This window comes from Oncorhynchus nerka, linkage group LG25, assembly GCF_034236695.1.
Source record: "Oncorhynchus nerka isolate Pitt River linkage group LG25, Oner_Uvic_2.0, whole genome shotgun sequence".
In the NCBI taxonomy this organism is placed as follows: Eukaryota; Metazoa; Chordata; class Actinopteri; order Salmoniformes; family Salmonidae; genus Oncorhynchus; species Oncorhynchus nerka.
This window is the reverse complement of record NC_088420.1, coordinates 34,847,574-34,867,365: the sequence shown is the minus strand read 5'-3', so window position 1 is coordinate 34,867,365 and position 19,792 is coordinate 34,847,574. Positions and strand designations below refer to the sequence as shown.

General features: G+C 42.2%; 1 protein-coding gene across 3 annotated transcripts; it reads left to right on the top strand.

Moving 5' to 3' along the window:
* The first annotated feature begins 273 nt into the window (after nt 1–273).
* On the top strand, nt 274–19,475 carry LOC115109420 (tetraspanin-3-like). Of its 3 annotated transcripts, none has more exons than XM_065009754.1 (7): nt 274–418; nt 14,456–14,647; nt 14,918–14,992; nt 16,537–16,638; nt 16,751–16,903; nt 16,994–17,077; nt 18,534–19,475. In XM_065009754.1, the coding sequence occupies exons 1-7, from the start codon at nt 326–328 to the stop codon at nt 18,624–18,626; spliced, it is 792 nt and encodes a 263-aa protein (XP_064865826.1). In that variant the 5' UTR covers nt 274–325; the 3' UTR covers nt 18,627–19,475. The 3 variants fall into 3 exon arrangements, with proteins under 3 accessions (XP_064865826.1, XP_029490164.1, XP_029490165.1); XM_029634304.2 differs by having other exon boundaries at nt 361–545; XM_029634305.2 differs by lacking the exon at nt 274–418 and adding an exon at nt 12,757–14,167.
* The last annotated feature ends 317 nt before the right edge of the window (nt 19,476–19,792 follow it).

The following is a 19,792-nucleotide window of genomic DNA, read 5'->3' as shown; positions in this document are numbered from 1 at the left end:
AAGTACACAACGCAGAACGAACCACGCTACATCTACATGACTTGTACGTGTCACGTGACATGAACATGTCGGCAATTTGAAGACTTTGAAGACCTTAGGGGACTTCGTGAAGGATATCTGTAGCTTCGGGAGGCTTAATTCTGGCACTTATATCACCCCCCATACAAACGAATCGGGAGGACGTGGTACGTCCTTTGCATATGTAATTTACTCACCGATCCATATGTTTGTATTATGATACAAACACTGCTAGCACAGATAGAACAACGAGTTAGTTAAAAAAAAAATGCTGCTAAAATGAGTTGAGGTTGCAGCATCGGGTCACATGACCTCCAACTGGTTGGTTTTTGTGGTGCTGGCGCTCCGGTGTGTGGGAGTCAGAATCTACTCCAGTCGGGCATGGATTACAAACGCAGGGGTATATAGCCAGCCATTTTGCAAATACGTTTTTACCATAATAATAGACAATACCTGTTTTAAACATGGGGCAGTGTGGTATCACCTCATCAAAGACGGTGCTGGTTTTTCTGAACTTAATTTTTTGGGTAAGTCAAAACGACATCTTGTCGTTTGGGAATGAATGCGCAACATCCCTTCCTCAACCATAATACGCAGCAAATGTGCAAGCAACCTGCTAGCCATTCAAGGCAACCTCGGCCCATGTTTGTCTATTTGTAGCATCAATATAGCTAGCTAACGTTACTGTTTGAGAATTTGGGCTATTATAATTCAATGTTCTTGCAGTCATGTTGTTGCTGCCCCTTTTAGATGTAACTATAGTTGTCTGAACATTTCCTTTGCTTCTCTGTTTTATTTCTGGTCTGGTTGCTTTGGCTACTGCGGCTAGAGGGAGTTAAATGCATGGCTTTTGTGCCACATTTCTCCCAGGACGAAAGCCACTGCCTGCCCTGCAGTCTACCCCTTTGAACCTTTTTAAAATGCCACTTCTCATGCAATACTAGCCTGGTAACCACCAGACAGTGCACCACTATCAAACAGGTAATATCTAACAAAAGCTAACACACATAATCTAGTAAAGGAATGGGACAAGAGTATATACAGTTGAGATTGGAAGTTTACATACACATTAGCCAAATACATCACAATCTCTGGGAATTTTTACTAGGATTAAATGCCAGTCTTAGGTCAGTTGGGATCACCACTTTATTTTAAGAATGTCAAATGTCAGAATAATAATGAGTGATTTATTTAAGCTTTTTTTATCTTTCATCACATTCCTGGTGGTTCATAAGTTTACATACACTAAATTAGTATTTGGTAACATTGCCTTTAAATTGTTTAACTTGGGTGAAACGTTTCGGGTAGCCTTCCACAAGCTTCCCACAATAAGTTGGGTGAATTTTGGCCCATTCCTCCCGCCAGCTGGTGTAAAGGAGTCAGGTTTGTAGGCCTCCTTGCTCGCACATGCTTTTTCAGTTCTGCCCACAAATGTTCTATAGGACTGAGGTCAGGGCTTTGTGATGGCCACTCCAATACCTTGACTTTGTTGTTCTTAAGCCATTTTGCCACAACTTTGGAAGAATTCTTGGGGTCATTATCAATTTGGAAGACCCATTTGCGACCAAGCTTTAACTTCCTGACTGATGTCTTGAGATATTGCTTTAATATATCCACATCATTTTCCTACCTCATGATGCCATCTATTTTGTGAAGTGCACCAGTCCCTCTTGCAGCAAAGCACCCCCACAACATGATGCTGCCACCTGCGTGCTTCACGGTTAGGATGGTGTTCTTCGGCTTGCAAGCCACCCCGTTTATCCTCCAAACATAACGATGGTCGTTATGGCCGAACAGTTCTATTTTTGTTTCATCAGACCAGAGGACATTTCTCCAAAAAGTGTGCAGTTGCAAACCGTAGTCTGTATTTTTTTTAATGGCGGTTCTGGAGCAGTGGCTTCTTCCTTGCTGAGCGGACTTTCAGGTTATGTCGATATAGGACTCGTTTTACTGTGGTTATAGATACTTTTGTACCTGTTTCCTCCAGCATCTTCACAAAGTCCTTTTGATGTTCTGGGATTGATTTGCACTTTTTGCACCAAAGTACGTTCATCTCTAGGAGACAACTTGTCTTCTTCCTGAGCGGTATGACGGCTGCGTGATCCCATGGTGTTTGTACAGATGAACGTGGTACCTTCAGGCGTTTGGAAATTGCTCACAAGGTTGAACCAGACTTGTGGAGGTCTACAATTTATTTTCTGAGGTCTTGGCTGAATTTGTTTAGATTTTCCCATGATGTCAAGCAAAGAGGCACTGAGTTTGAAGGTAGGCCTCCACAGGTACATCTCCAATTGATTCAAATTATGTCAGTTAGCCGATCAGAATTTTCTAAAGCCATGACATCATTTTCTGGAATTTTCCAAGCTGTTTAAAGGCACAGTCAACTTAGTGTATGTTCATTTCTGACCCACTGGAATCGTGATACAGTGAAATAATCTGTCTGTGAACAATTGTTGGAAATATTACTTGTCATGCACAAAGTAGATGTCCTAACTGACTTGCCAAAACTATAGTTTGTTAACAAGAACTTTGTGGAGTGGTTGAAAAATGAGCTTTAACCTTTTGCGTGTAGGGGGCAGTATTTTAGTTTTTGGCTAAAAAACGTACCCATTTGAAACTGCCTATTTCTCAGCCCCAGAAACTAGAATATGCATATAATTGTCAGATTACTATAGAAAACACTAAAGTTTCCAAAACTGTCAAAATATTGTCTGTAAGTATAACAGAACTGATATTGCAGGCGAAACCCTGAGGAAAATCCAATCAGGAAGTGCCTCTTATTTTGAAACCCTTCTGTTCCTATGCATGTCTGTCCTCCATTTAAAGGGATATCAACCAGATTCCTTTTTCTCTGACTTCCCTAAGGTGTCAACAGTCTTTAGACATAGTTTCAGGCTTTTAGTTTGAAAAATTAGCTTGAAAGATCACATTGCGTAAGTGGATAGGTGGGGGCTCTTAGAGTGAGTTTTTTGCGCTACAGAGTAAAGCCTCCATTGATCCTCCTACACACTCGGTTGATATATTATCGAATATATATTTTAAAAACTACCTGAGGAATGATTATAAAAAACGTTTGACATTTTTCTGTGGACATTATGAAGACTATATGGAATTTCCGTCTGCGTTGTTGTGACCGCTTTTTCCTGTGGATTTCTGAACATAACGCGACAAACAAATGGAGGTATTTTGGGTATAAAAATAATCTTTATGGAACAAAGGAACATTTGTTGTGTAACTGGGAGTCTCGTGAGTGAAAACATCCGAAGATTATCAAAGGTAAATGGTTAATTTGATTGCTTTTCTGATTTTGGTGACCAAGTTTCCTGATGCTAAGTGTACATAATGCTATGCTAGGCTATCGATAAACTTACACAAACGCTTGGATTGCTTTCACTGTGAAGCATAATTTCAAAATCTGAGACGACCGGTGGATTAACAAAAGGCTAAGCTGTGTTTTGCAATATTGCACTTGTGATTTCATGAATATGAATATTTTTTTGTAATATTATTTGACTGTGGCGCTATGCTATTCAGCGGTTGCTGACAAATGATCCCGCGTCAGGGATGGGTAGCGTCAAGAAGTTAATGAATCCAATCTAAGTGTATGTAAACTTCCGACTTCAATTATAAGTATAAAATATATGGATGAGCAGTGACCGAGCAGCTAAGATGCAATAGATAGTAAAGAATAGATACAGTTGACATAATATACATATGAGATGAGCAATGCGTGTGTAGACATTTATTAAAGTAACTAGTGTTCCATTTATTAAAATGGCCAATGATATTAAGTCTGTAGGTAGGCAGCTGCCGATCTGTGCTAGTGGTGGCTGTTTTAACAATCTGATGGCTTTGAGATTGAAAAACAGCTTCTATCTCTGTCCCAGCTTTGCGCCTTCAACACACTGTCTGTGTGCGTGGACCATTTCAGTTGTCGGTGATATGTACACCGAGGAACTTTAAAACTTTCCACCTTCTCCACTGCTGTCCTGTGGATAGGGGGGTGCTACCTTTGCTATTTCCTGAGGTCCACGATCATCTCTTTTCTTTTCCTGACATTGAGTGAGAGGTTATTTTTCTGACACCACACTCTGAGGGCCCTCACCTCCTCCCTGTTGGCTGTCTCGTCGTTTTTGGTTATCAAGCCTACCACTGTTGTGTCGTCTGCCTACGTGATGATTGAGTTGGAGGCGTGCATGGTCACGCAGTTGTGGGTGAACAGGGAGTACAGAAGGGGGCTGAGAACTCACCCTTGTGGGGCCCCAGTGTTGAGGTTCAGCGGAGTGGAGATGTTGTTTCCTACCTTCACCACCTGGGGGTGGCCCGTCAGGATGTCCAGGACCCAGTTGCACAGAGGAGGGTCGAGATCTAGGGTCTCAAGCTTAATGATGAGTTTGGAGGGTACTCTGGTGTTGAATGCTGAGCTGTAGTGAACAGCATTCTTACATTGGTCTTCCTCTTGTCCAGATGGGATAGGGCAGTGTGATGGCGATTGCATTGTATGTTGACCTATTGGGTCGGGGGAAAAAAAATTGAAGTGGGTCTAGGGTGACAGGTAGGCTGGAGGTGATATGATCTTTGACTAGTCTCTCAAAGCACTTCATGATGACAGAAGTGAGTGCTACGGGGCGATAGTCATTTAGTTCAATTACCTTAGCTTTCTTGGGAACAGGAACAATGGTGGCCATCTTGAAGCATGTGGGGACAGCAGGCTGGGATAGGGATTAGAGGTCGACTGATTAATCGGCATGGCTGATTAATTAGGGCCGATTTTTAAAGTTTTGATAACAGTCGGTAGTCTACCTTTTTGGATGCTGATTACATTGCAATCCACGATAACTGCGTGGCAGGCCTACCACCTGTTACGTGAGTGAGCCTGCCACGCGAGTGCAGTGTCAAAAGGAGCCAAGGTAAGTTGCTAGCTAGCATTAAACTTATCTTATAAAAAACAATCAATCTTCACATAATCACTAGATAACTAACTACACATGGTTGATATTACTAGGTTAACTAGCTTGTCCTGCGTTGCATATAATCAATGCGGTGCCTGTTAATTTATCATCGAATCGCAGCCTACTTCAACTTCGCCAAATGGGTGATGATTGAACAAAAACACATTGCCGAAAAAAAAGCACAATCATTGCACAAATGTACCTAACCATAGACATTAATGCCTTTCTTAAAATCAATACCCAGAAGTATATATTTTTATACCTCCATATTTAGCAGGCAATATTAACTAGGGAAATTGTGTCACTGCTCTTGCATTTACATTACATTTAAGTCATTTAGCAGACGCTCTTATCCAGAGCGACTTACAAATTGGTGCATTCACCTTATGACATCCAGTGGAACAGCCACTTTACAATAGTGCATCTAAATCTTTTAAGGGGGGTGAGAAGGATTACTTTATCCTATCCTAGGTATTCCTTAACTTCTTGCTCCTACCCTCTACTTTTTTGAACATTTTGTTAAAAATCGCGCAACATTTCAGCGCCCTGCTACTCATGCCAGGAATATAGTACGTTCATATGGTTAGAATGTGTGTATAGGAAACCCTCGGACGTTTTTAAAACTGGTTAAATCACGACTGTGGCTATTACATAACGTGCGTTACATCGGAAAGCGCAGGAAAACCTGATCACAGAAAATGGAAATAAATATCCTTGCGCCACTTCCAGCAATTGTTAACAGTGAGCCGAATTAGATAAGACCGAGCATTCAACTCCCACAGCATCCCCATGTAGTCGAGTATCTTGTGAATTTAATCCTCTTTGATTCTTGGTTGAACCGAAAGAGGGGCACGACGTACCTCCGGTCTCCGCCCAGATCATTCCGGAAGAGCTCTCTCCTGAAATTTTTTCCAAGACGACAGCTACTGATATGTACATCGCCTACGGATGAATTTTATCGCTTATTAACGTTTACTAATACCTAAAGTAGCATTACAAACGTATTTCGAAGTGTTTTGTGAAAGTTTATCGTCTACTTTTTGAATTTAAAAAAATGACGTTACGTTGTGAAATCGCTGTTTTTTTCGTTTATCACACAGTCTACATATAACGATATCTTGGCTTTATATGGCCCGATTTAATCGAAATAAAGACCCAATAGTGTTTATGGGACATCTAGGAGTGCCAACAAAGAAGATGGTGAAAGGTAATGACTGTTTTCTATTTTATTGTGCGGTTTGTGTAACGCCGAAATGCTAATTATTTTGTTTACGTCCCCTGCTGTGCTTTTCTGTTGTAGTGTATTGGTGCATGCTATCAGATAATAGCTTCTCATGCTGTCGCCGAAAAGCATTTTAAAAATCTGACTTGTTGCTTGGATTCACAACGAGTGTAGCTTTAATTTGATACCCTGCATGTGTATTTTAATGAACTTTTGAGTTTTAACTAATACTATTAGCATTTAGCGTAGCACATTTGCATTTCCAGAGCTCTAGTTGGGACGCAAGCGTCCCAGGTAGAGGTAAGAGGTTAAAGAGGTGGGGTTTCAAGTGTCTCCGGAAGGTGGTGATTGACTCCGCTGTCCTGGCGTCGTGAGGGAGTTTGTTCCACCATTGGGGGGCCAGAGCAGCGAACAGTTTTGACTGGGCTGAGCGGGAACTGTACTTCCTCAGTGGTAGGGAGGCGAGCAGGCCAGAGGTGGATGAACGCAGTGCCCTTGTTTGGGTGTAGGGCCTGATCAGAGCCTGGAGGTACTGAGGTGCCGTTCCCCTCACAGCTCCGTAGGCAAGCACCATGGTCTTGTAGCGGATGCGAGCTTCAACTGGAAGCCAGTGGAGAGAGCGGAGGAGCGGGGTGACGTGAGAGAACTTGGGAAGGTTGAACACCAGACGGGCTGCGGCGTTCTGGATGAGTTGTAGGGGTTTAATGGCACTGGCAGGGAGCCCAGCCAACAGCGAGTTGCAGTAATCCAGACGGGAGATGACAAGTGCCTGGATTAGGACATGCGCCGCTTCCTGTGTGAGGCAGGGTCGTACTCTGCGGATGTTGTAGAGCATGAACCTACAGGAACGGGCCACCGCCTTGATGTTATTTGAGAACGACAGGGTGTTGTCCAGGATCACGCCAAGGTTCTTAGCGCTCTGGGAGGAGGACACAATGGAGTTGTCAACCGTGATGGCGAGATCATGGAACGGGCAGTCCTTCCCCGGGAGGAAGAGCAGCTCCGTCTTGCCGAGGTTCAGCTTGAGGTGGTGATCCGTCATCCACACTGATATGTCTGCCAGACATGCAGAGATGCGATTCGCCACCTGGTCATCAGAAGGGGGAAAGGAGAAGATTAATTGTGTGTCGTCTGCATAGCAATGATAGGAGAGACCATGTGAGGTTATGACAGAGCCAAGTGACTTGGTGTATAGCGAGAATAGGAGAGGGCCTAGAACAGAGCCCTGGGGGACACCAGTGGTGAGAGCACGTGGTGAGGAGACAGATTCTCGCCACGCCACCTGGTAGGAGCGACCTGTCAGGTAGGACGCAATCCAAGCGTGGGCCGCGCCGGAGATGCCCAACTCGGAGAGGGTGGAGAGGAGGATCTGATGGTTCACAGTATCGAAGGCAGCCGATAGGTCTAGAAGGATGAGAGCAGAGGAGAGAGAGTTAGCTTTAGCAGTGCGGAGCGCCTCCGTGATACAGAGAAGAGCAGTCTCAGTTGAATGACTAGTCTTGAAACCTGACTGATATGGATCAAGAAGGTCATTCTGAGAGAGATAGCGGGAGAGCTGGCCAAGGACGGCACGTTCAAGAGTTTTGGAGAGAAAAGAAAGAAGGGATACTGGTCTGTAGTGGTTGACATCGGAGGGATCGAGTGTAGGTTTTTTCAGAAGGGGTGCAACTCTCGCTCTCTTGAAGACGGAAGGGACGTAGCCAGCGGTCAGGGATGAGTTGATGAGCGAGGTGAGGTAAGGGAGAAGGTCTCCGGAAATGGTCTGGAGAAGAGAGGAGGGGATAGGGTCAAGCGGGCAGATTAGGTTGTTGGGCGTCCGGCCGTCACAAGACGCGAGATTTCATCTGGAGAGAGAGGGGAGAAAGAGGTCAGAGCACAGGGTAGGGCAGTGTGAGCAGAACCAGCGGTGTCGTTTGACTTAGCAAACGAGGATCGGATGTCGTCGACCTTCTTTTCAAAATGGTTGACGAAGTCATCTGCAGAGAGGGAGGAGGGGGGGAGGAGGATTCAGGAGGGAGGAGAAGGTGGCAAAGAGCTTCCTAGGGTTAGAGGCAGATGCTTGGAATTTAGAGTGGTAGAAAGTGGCTTTAGCAGCAGAGACAGAAGAGGAAAATGTAGAGAGGAGGGAGTGAAAGGATGCCAGGTCCGCAGGGAGGCGAGTGAGGTGCAAGCAGAGTCAGGGTATATGCAATAGCTTGGGCCGCCTGGCTCGTTGTGAACTAATTTGCCAGAATTTTACATAATTATAACATAACATTGAAGGTGGTGCAATGTAACAGCAATATTTAGACTTAAGGTTGCCACCCGTTTTTATCAAATACGTAACAGTTCCGTAATTCACTGAAAGAATTAATGTTTTGTTTTTTGAAATTATAGTTTCTGGATATGACTAATGAACAAAGGCTTGTATTTCTGTGTGTTTATTACATTTATAATTAAGTATATTATTTGATAGAGCAGTCTGACTGAGCGGTGGTAGGCAGCAGCAGGCTCGTAAGCATTCATTCAAACAGCACCTCACTGCGTTTGCCAGCAGCTCTTAGCAATGCTTGAAGCACAGCGCTGTTTATGACTTCATGCCCATCAACTCCCGAGATTAGGCTGGCAATACTAAAATGCCTATAAAAACATCCAAAAGTCAGGTATATGAAATAGTCAACGCTTCAAAATTCCTATAATAACTACATCCTAAAACTTCCTAACTGGGAATATTGAACCACCAGCTTTCATGTGTTCTCATGTTCTGAGCAAGGAATTTAAACGTTAGCTTTTTTACATGGCACATATTGCACTTTTACTTTCATCTCCAACACTGTTTTTGCATTATTTAAACATGTTTCATTATATATTTGATACTAAATAGATTTGATTTATGTATTATATTAAGTTAAAATTAATGTGTTCATTGTTCATTCAGTATTGTTGTAATTGTCATAGATTAAAATGGGCTGATTTCTATAGTATGTATCTGCTTTTTCTTGGTTCTCCAATAAATGGTATCGGCGTTGAAAAATAATAATCGGTCGACCTCTAATAGGGATTGATTGAATATGTCCGTAAACACACCAGCCAGCTGGTCTACGCATGCTCTGAAGACGCAGCTAGGGATGCCGTCTGGGCCATCAGTCTTGGCCTTGCGATGGTTATCACATTTTAAATGTTTTACTCACGTCGGTCACGGAGAAGGAGCGGGCCGCGTCGGTGGCACTGTATTGTCCAAAAGCGTGTAAAGAAGTTGTTTAATTTGTCTGGAAGCAAGATGTTGATGTCTGCGACGGGGCTGGTTTTCTTTTGTATTGTCTTTGAGCCGTTGAATTGCGACTCCACTTTGTCTCTATACTGACATTTACATGCTGACCAAACCGGACACATCGCGTGCGCAAGCGTCGCAAAATACATTTAGAAATCCATGTTATTCAATTATTGCACCCACACTGCTTGCGCGCGCCAACGAGCGTCTGCGTTGCCAAGGGCTAAAATAGAACTCCTTTCTATTTTTGACGCAGATCGCGCTGCAAGTCCTGCCTCTCCTATCTCCTCATTGGTTTATAGAAGCAAGTACCCACGTGCCAGTTCTTCATTGGTTATACCCACGTGGGTGATTGAAAGATGAAATGTTTTGCTGGTTGTTGTGGTAATACTATGAAAGTGTAGATGCCAATCACCGTATAAGTTCAAATATGAAAAAGCCTGGAAGGAGGAGAGATGACTAGAAACGATTTGGTTGGCCGTTTTATGTGTGGATTAATTGTCGGAGTAGAGGGCCTTGTGCATTTCAGGTAAAATAACAACTCAATGTTTATATCCCAGGACAAATTAGCTAGCAACAGCAAGCTAGCTAAATAGGACAAATTAGCTAGCAAGCTAACTAACTAAATTGCCATACATGTTTAATGCTTTTCGACCTGTCCTCAAATTAATGTCATTGGTTCAGAGTTTTGTTTTGATATTTTAACCTGCGTGTCATGATCACGTTTGGAGTAGGGGGACAAAATAAATGTATGCACGATAGCACACGATGGCGCACGCTCGCAGCCGGTTTGGGTTCCGTGTTAGCTTATTTGATTGCCTTACGGAGGGAATAACTACACTGTTTGTGTTCGGCCATATTTCCAGTTACCACCGCATTTAATCATGGCAAGGCATGTGCTTTCAGTTTTGCTCGAAAGCTGCCATCAGTCCACAGTTTCTGGTTAGGGAAGGTTTTAATTGTCACAGTGGGTACAACATCTCCTATACACTTCCTTCTAAACTCGCTCACAGGATCAGCGTTTACGTCAATGTTATTATCTGAGGCTACCCGGGAACATATCCCCAGTCCATGTGATCGAAGCAATCTTGAAGCGTGGAATCCGATTGGTCAGACCAGCGTTGGATTGACCTAAGCACGGGTGCTTCCTGTTTTAGTTACTGCCTATAGGGGGAGCAACAAGATGGAGTCATGGTCAGATTTGCCAAAAGGAGTGCTGGGGAGGGTCTTGTGTGCATCGCAGAAGTTAGAGTAGCAATGGTCGAGCGTGTTACTCGCTCGTGCACAGCAATCGATATGCTGATAGAATTTAGGTAGCCTTGTTCACAAATTAGCTTGGTTAAAATCCCCAGCTACAATAAATGCAGCCTCAGGATTAGAGGTTGACCGATTAATCGGAATGGCCGATTTCAAGTTTTCATAACAATCGGAAATCGGTATTTTTGGGTACCGATTTAAAAAAATTTAAAAAAAATAAACATATTTATTTAATCTTTATTTAACTTGGCAAGTCAGTTAAGAACACATTCTTATTTTCAATGACTGCCTAGAAACGGTGGGTTAACTGCCTCGTTCAGGGGCAGAACGACAGATTTTCACCTTGTCAGCTTGGGGGATCCAATCTTGCAACCTTACAGTTAACTAGTCCAACGCAATAACGACCTGCCTCTCTCTCGTTGCACTCCACAAGGAGACTGCCTGTTACGCAAATGCTGTAAGCCAAGGTAAGTTGCTAGCTAGCATTAAACTTATCTTATAAAAAACAATCAATCTAATTACTAGTTAACCTCACATGGTTGATGATATTACTAGCTATTATCTAGCGTGTCCTGCGTTGCATATAATCTGACTGAGCATACAAGTATCTGACTGAGCGGTGGTAGGCAGAAGCAGGCACGTAAACATTCATTCAAACAGCACTCTCGTGCGTTTTGCCAGCAGCTTTTCGTTGTGCGTCAAGCATTGCGCTGTTTATGACTTCAAGCCTATCCACTCCCGAGATGAGGCTGGTGTAACCGAAGTGAAATGGCTGGCTAGTTAGCGCGCGCTAATAGCGTTTCAAACTTCACTCGCTCTGAGCCTTGGGGTGGTTGTTTCCCTTGCTCTGCGTGGGTAACAATGCTTGGATGTGGTGGCTGTTGTCGTTGTGTTGCTGGTTCGAGCCCAGGGAGGAGCGAGGAGAGGGACTGAAGCTATACTGTTACACTGGAAATACTAAAGTGACTATAAGAATATCCAATAGTCAACGGTTAATTAAATACAAATGGTATAGAGGGAAATAGTCCTATAATTCCTATAATAACTACAACGTAAAACTTCTTACCTGGGGATATTGAAGACTCATGTTAAAAGGAACCACCAGCTTTCATATGTTCTCATGTTCTGAGCAAGGAACTTAAACGTTAGCTTCCCTACATAGCACATATTGCACTTTTACTTTCTTCTCCAACACTTTGTTTTTGCATTATTTAAACCAAATTGAACATGTTTCATTATTTACTTGAGGCTAAATTGATTTTATTTATGTATTATATTAAGTTAAAATAAGTGTTCATTCAGTATTGTTGTAATTGTCATTATTACAAATGCATAAATTAAATAAAAATCGTCCGATTAATTGGTATCGGGTTTTTTGGTCCTCCAATAATGGTTATCGGCGTTGAAAAATCATAATCGGTCGACCGCTACGCAGGATATATGGTTTCCAGTTTGCATGAAGACCAGTGAAGTTCCTTGATAGACATCTTGGTATCCTCTTGCGGGGGATATACTTGGCTGTGACGATGACCGAGGAGAGTTCTTGGGAGATAATACCGTCAACGAATTCTAGGTCAGGTGAACAAAAGGACTTGAGTTCCTGTATGTTACAATTACACCATGAGTTGTTAATCCTGACACATACACCCCCACCCTTCTTCATACCGGAGAGATCTTTATTCCTGTCGGCGCGATGCACTGAAATTCCCGTTGGCTGTATGGACTCCGACAGCATGTCCCCAGCTAGCCATGTCTCCGTGAAACAGAGTATGTTACAATCCCGGATATCTCTTTAGAAATCAACTCTTGCCCTGATTTCGTCTACTTTATTTTAACTAGGGACTGGACATTAGCGAGTAATATGCTTGGAAGTGCTGGATGGTGTGCGCGCATCCAAAGCCTCACTAGAAGACTGTTCCAGCACCCTCTCCTCTGGCGGCGTTGTTTTGGATCGGCCTCGGGAATCAGTTCAAATGCCCTGGGAGGTACAGACAAAGGATCCACTTTGGGAAAGTCGTATTCCTGGTTGTAGTGCTGGTAAGTTGATATCTCTCAGATATCCAATAGTTCTTCCCGTTTGTATGTAATAACACTTAAGGTTTTCTGGGCTAACGATGTAAGAAATACATTTTTTTAAAAAATACTGTACAGTTTCCTAAGGACTAGAAGCGAAGCTGCCATCTTGCTTGAGTTATTTTAATGCAAATGGGATGGTTGTAATAGTTATGCATTTGTCAGACATACACCTTTCAGGCCATCCGTAGCCCGCTCAAGATTGGTCTCAGATTCTTTTATAGGCCTAGTTTAGTCCATTCATATACACAAACTATTGATTTATTTAACCTTTATTTAACTAGGCAAGTCAGTTAAGAACAAATTCTTCTTTACAACGACGGCCTACATCGGCCAGACCCGGACAACGCTTGGCCAATTATTCGCCGCCCTATGGGACTCCCAATCACGGCCGGTTGTGATACAGCCTGGATTCGAACCAGGGTGTCTGTAGTGACACCTCTAGCACTGAGATGCAGTGCCTTAGACCGCTGTGCCACTCAGGAGATGCCTTTAGCACAGGTGTTTAAACTGAGTCAGGGTCTCAACTTACAAGTTCAAATAGTAGAATACACAAGGTGCAATTTAGAAATGTAGTTGTCCATCAGCAGTTTCTCTCTGTCAGTCAATTATCCCCAGTCAGCTAACAGTTTTTAGATAGCTGTACACTAAACTAACTTAGCAATCTAAACTTGTAACTATGGTCTAAATACTGATTTTGTTAGTCAGTCTCACTCAGATTTCATATAAAAAAAACTGCAAAAATACCTATAAACCTTATGCCAATGTGTAGAATTGCAGAAAATTTGCTGTTAAACAGCAAAATGTCCTCTCTGCAAAATGAGTAGACTTGCATGAAATGTGTTATCAAGTGCAAAATCTCTTCTCTGCCCCATGGCAAAATGTGTACAATTGCAGCAAAGAACTTTCTTTTAAAACTGCAACACTTTCTCTACACCATGGCAAAATGTGTAGAATTGCACGAAACTAACAGCACTAAAAGGTTTACTCTCAATGTGGAGGGGTTGTGGATGTGAGTACTCGGACCCGTGAGCATCTGAGGCCCCTCATGATGAGTTGCCCATCCCTGCTTTATTCATGAAGGTGTCTTCTGGGGAAGTTTTGTTAAGAGCTCTGATGCACTTTCTGAATGTTATCACGCATTGCTTGCGGTACAGTTTTAGAAACGTAAGGACCAATTTTTCATCAGTGAGAAATCATTTTCAAAAAAACAAAGGTTAAACACCTTTTTGGGGGGTTAGTGTTCACACACGGCCATATCTACACGTTACAGCGCTTGTTTACGGAAGATAAAGGTGATCACTAGTGAGCTCAAACACCTGTGTGTAAGCGAACTGGGAAGTAAGTGTAGTTTGTCGGCTGGAGGCACACAGCCGTATGTGCAAACCTGCTAAGGTAAGTATATATTTTTTATTTGAACGATTATTTCTTGCTGATATACATATACATGTTTCTAAACCTGTATCACAAGCGATGATTATTGACTTTTCTAAACATTAAGCGGTGCTTGTAGCAGAGAACCCTTAGGATAAGGCAGAAAGCCCTGTTAATGCCTTGGGTTTTCATATCCTCTCAGGGACCATCAGACTCAGAGGCTGTACTCATTCAAACATTTTATTTCATTTGCGTTTTTGTGGTATTAATACTATTTCTCTCTCCCCCACCCACCCACCCATCATACAGGCAGCAGCAGGGATTTTGTGCTATGTTGGAGCCTACGTGTTCATCACGTATGATGACTACGACCACTTCTTTGAAGATGTGTACACCCTTATCCCTGCTGTGACCATAATTGCAGTAGGAGGCCTTCTTTTCATCATCGGTCTTATTGGATGTTGTGCCACAATACGAGAAAGCCGTTATGGGCTTGCAGCGGTCAGTGAATGTTTTCTTAGCACCTACTACTACAACGTTCAACCTGGGCTCAGATATCATATCCCTCTGTGTTCCTGTTGTCCAGATGACTGATTACTAAATGCATAGCCCAGTTCAGGCTACAGAGATAAGAGTTCATATTGTTTTGTATTATGTTGGATAATCCTTCATTACAGTTTATTGATTTAAATGTGCCTCTTATGAATGCCAAGCACCCATTTTATTTTCAGGAGTTTCTTCTATGTTTAATTATTCCTCTTCTCCCCACAGTTTGTCGTCCTTCTCCTGCTGGTGTTTGTGACGGAAGTGCTTGTGGTGGTTTTTGGTTATATTTACAGGTCAAAGGTGTGTAAAACCCTATTCTCATGGGACTAGTTTTACTGGGAGAGATGGGGTTCTGTAATTATGTGTACGAGCACAAATCACCATATCCATTATTTAAGTCCCCCATCCGACTCTACCATGTTGGTAATTTTTACATAGCAGGAGAGTAATAATTCCTAAAACCTACTGTTTTTCAACAAACTCCAAGGTCCTCTGAAAATACTAGTCACGTGCGAATCGACATCCCTGTGTTTTGAGAGAAATGTCTTGAGTTTGACAGGTGTTGCTCGTGGTTTGAGCAAGAAAACAATAACTGATTAGATAAATTGATGCTTAAAACAAAATTTTGTGCATTGACGATATATTTAGGACCTACTGTATCAACTTTCACAGTGAATGCTTTTGTTTATATGTTTTGTGCCAAAGTATTCAACACCACCAAATGTCTCAGTAAAAAAAATATTGCTCCTATTTAATGCAACCCTTGCTGTTAATATATGACAAAGCAGCATTATAACTGAACAAACTTTTGGCAATGACAAGGTCACTTTCTCATCCATAGCCTAAAAGTGCATCTCAAGTGTGTGCTGTTTAGCTCCCATCTGCAGGCTGTGGGGCATTTATGATGTCTACTGCAGATCTATAAAGTAATGATTATGATCACACTTCCTCAATTTAAATATTGTGGCGACACTTATACCAAAAAATATTTGGTAGCCAAGCTCTAGTTATCAGTGTAGCCTGTTATCACCTGGACATGTTGGCATATCTTCAAGCCTAGACTAAAAACCTCCAGAATTAAAGAATTACAGGCATCTGTTTGGAAAAAACTAATCCTGTCTGATTCTTCCTCTGGAATAACGGATATTCTGGAGTAATAATTACATAACCAACATTCTCTAGTAAAACTAATTCCATGTGAATAGGGCTTAAGTAAAGTACATATAAATCAAGCTTACAGTGTGTTTGTGCAATAAAGATTTTGTTCAGGATACCAATTCTTTAGATGTGTTCCCAATGGGGAAAGAAAATTCTACCAGCCACAATATTACAGCTGTGGCTCCTTTGTGTGTCTCTACCTTCTTGCCTTTGTGCTGTTGTCTGTGCCCAATAATGTTTGTACCATGTTTTATGCTGCTACCATATTGTATTGCTACCTTGCTGTGTTGCTGCCTTGCTATGTTGTTATCCTAGGTTTGTCTTTATGTTGTGTTGTCTCTCTTGTTGTGATATTGTATTTAAAGAAAAATTTTAAAAGGCCTCCCCGCAGGAGGCCTTTTGCCTTTTGGTAGGCCTTCATTGTAAATAAGAATTTGTTCTTAACTAACTTGCCTAGTCAAAGGTTAAATACAAAAATTAAATTTAAAAAAATTACCCATTTTCTCCATGGAAAACATGGTAGCCACTGTCTTTTTCTATTTAGACTACATGTTTGGAGATTTGTTTTCCCTTGACAGGAAAAGTGCTATCCAAAGTAAAGTGATTGGATATAGTGATATTCATTAGAAAAGCATTGAGGTTGTGTAAGATGGACCTATTAAGCACAGTTACCTGTTTGTTTACAGGTTGAAGATGAGGTCAATCACTCTATCCAGAAGGTGTACAATGAGTACAATGGCACCAACACAGATGCTCCCAGCCGTGCCATTGACTACGTGCAAAGACAGGTGTTGGCATGGAACTTGAGCAATTCATGTTTTGTGTAACAGTTTTTTAAAGTAATTTAAAGCTGTATTGAATTGACCTAGTATTGACCATCACCATTTGTCATGCCTGCAGCTCCACTGTTGTGGGATTCACAATTACTCCGACTGGAGGAACACACGCTGGTTTAATGAGTCTCGAAACAACAGTATACCAGTGAGCTGCTGCAAACCTAACGTCAGCAACTGTACAGGCTCTCTAGCCCATCCTGGAGACCTCTATCCAGAGGTAAGAGATCCAAAACGTACCTATGCTTTTCTTGCATGCATAATATACAAATTGATTCTCTTACACAATGTATTGTTTGTGTGTCTCCAGGGTTGTGAAGCCCTTGTTGTGAAGAAACTAAAGGAGATTATTATGTATGTCATCTGGGCTGCACTGACGTTCGCTGCAATTCAGGTAAAATAAAACTTCCATCAGCTCTCTTTCATTCAACTAATGGGGGGATGCTTGTGCCCATGGAAGCTTCTCAGCCAAGGCGGAGAAAATAGGATTCTGCTCTATTTTTCAAGCGGCGCCGGAGTTGTTGACCAATCACAGTAGAAAATGTTGCCTACATGGTGATACGTCAGCACGTACGTCCAACAGTAGGACCAGCTAATTTGCCCACTCCAGCTAGCTGGCTAACTATCAGTTTACAGAATCACATTTAACAATAAAAAACATTGTGTTTTGGCGCGTTCGCATATTTCCATTAAGTAATGCCTACTTTGTGAAGTGCGTGTGTGCAATAACTCAATTTGCCTTTGCTTGCCTTCTAAACAACGTTTTTTTTTTTTTTTACTTCGGTAAAGTCTACAAAACTTTATCCACTCTGTTCGTAACAGATTCTAGTTTTGGGAACAGAAAACTGTATTGAGATCAAATGTTTAGTCGATGAGAAAATTTGCAGAATGTCGGCCAAAATCCATCTTGTTCCATCTTCTCCCACTGCCGGCCACTGGGCTTCCTCTCTCTACCATATTTGGTTGTGGAAACGCCATGCTTCACATGTATACATCCGGTGAAATATCTGTCTTATTGTTCTATTTGTGCTGTTGCCCTAGTGTGTGAAGGACAAGTGGGATACTCTGGGGGGTACTCAGCTATTTTCCGCTGGCTATCTGAAAAGCACTTATGGTATGAGTCATGAAATTATTCAGTATGGAGGCTGAGTCGGCCTGGGGTATGCCCGTATTATGTTAACCCCCTTGCCACACTCCAGCAAGCCTCAAGGAACAGGGACAGGGCACAGATGGGACTGTTACATTTTTCATAGACGGTTTGGTTGTTTAGCAACAAAACTGACGCGTGTGCAACTATGGGGCAAATCAGACTGGGTTGGCTTAGATTGTTAAAAATGTGCATAATTAGATTCTAGAGTCTGTGGGAAATTGAGGCGGCATGTTATTTGCTAGATTTACCCCTTTTTCATTCCGTTCATTTGACTACAATGAGGGGGCAGCTACATGAGGGAGAGCTGCGTTAAAGCTCTGTCATTCATCACTTGATTTGTTTTTCTCATTGAAATTACTGGACAGAAGAAGGTCATAGTCTACATTTATATTGCTGTTTATCAATGTCCTGTAGTTTCTTCCTTTTATAATGTCACCTCTGCACTTCATTATTAGATTATCTTATTCTATGGGCTGGTGAGGCATCTGTGTGCATGTGAATCTGCTGGTTTGCAGTAATTCTAGAGGCTTTTGACCCAGATGCTTCTCTGTTTGCTGCTGATGTAGTTTTGTGTCCCTGCTCAGCCTTTCCTGGGAGACTAGTTAGCCTAGCGTCCAGGTCATTGGTTGACAGGCGACCTCGTCAGGAAGGTATGGATGGATGACACTACATTTCAACCCCTGCTGTTTTCCTCTCCTAGGTATTTGGGATGCTGTGTGCCTTTGTTGTGCTGTGCCGGAGGAGCCGTGACCCTGCCTATGAACTTCTCATGACGGGGGGAACTTACGCATAAGGACCCTACACTCTCACACCACACACACCTAGGCTCGTGGCTTTGTCAGTGGAGAGTGGTTCACTGGCTTGCCCAAGTTCAGGTCTCTACTGTAAGCTGAAAATCTCCTCACACAGAGTGGCTCATACTCCACAATGGTGAAGTGGTGAAAAAACTATTTATTTACATGCTATGTAAGTTGATGTTTTGTTTTAGGTGTCTTATTAAAAACGCTACAAACCAAATTCTAAAAGGCGATTTTAAACACGTTTTTTTGTTTGTTTAATTTGTTGCTCTGACTACTTACCCTTTTGTTGTTTGAGGTAGACAAGGATGTGACTGATGGACCTACTGTACGGAATATGTGGACTGAATACTTTCCTCATGTCTGTTTGCACTGTGTATGGCCTTGGAATATTTTATAACTATTTAAATCTATCATGTAAATGACTGAGTTGAAGATTCCTTTGTATGAGGTTGCCTTGTGCTACTGCTTTGTTTGTGTCCAGATCTCACCCTTCACCAGCACCATTCTGTTTCTGATAAGAAGCAGTAGAACTATAGACTGTAGATTAATTACAGGCACTGGATCGACCCACCAGGAATGAGCAGTAACCAAAGTGCAGTCAATTATCTGGTCTGCTTTGTAAGAATGTGGGCATTTGATTCAGTGCATAAAACAGGCTTATTTAGGAATAATCCACATGCACTGTTACTGAGCTTTTGTTGTACTTTGTGTGGAGTTGAGCACACTATTTAGGCCTAGTTTTAAAATAGATTTTAGCCATGTACAGAAACGTAAACCAGAGATGAATGTAAATAGAATGGGGTAAAACTAACAAGGAAATAAACTGTATATTCCATCCAGAATATTGTCTGTATTTTTATTTGTTTCTCTATCCCAAAAATATGCTCAAGTTTCTCTGCACACACAAGACATTTAACATTTACATTTAAGTCATTTAGCAGACGCTCTTATCCAGAGCGACTTACAAATTGGTGCGTTCACCTTAAGACATCCAGTGGAACAGCCACTTTACAATAGTGCATCAATCTTTTAAGGGGGGTGAGAAGGATTACTTTATCCTATCCTAGGTATTCCTGAAAGAGGTGGGGTTTCAGGTGTCTCCGGAAGGTGGTGATTGACTCCGCTGTCCTGGCGTCGTGAGGGAGTTTGTTCCACCATT

What these genes read in the sequence shown, in the direction of transcription:
- LOC115109420 (XM_065009754.1), top strand. Translation starts at nt 326, where the DNA reads ATGACCTCCAACTGGTTGGTTTTTGTGGTGCTGGCGCTCCGGTGTGTG. An exon ending in CATGGATTACAAACGCAGGG is followed by an intron (nt 419 to 14,455) that starts GTATATAGCCAG and finishes CCCATCATACAG; the next exon opens with GCAGCAGCAGGGATTTTGTG. An exon ending in TGACGTTCGCTGCAATTCAG is followed by an intron (nt 17,078 to 18,533) that starts GTAAAATAAAAC and finishes TTCCTCTCCTAG; the next exon opens with GTATTTGGGATGCTGTGTGC.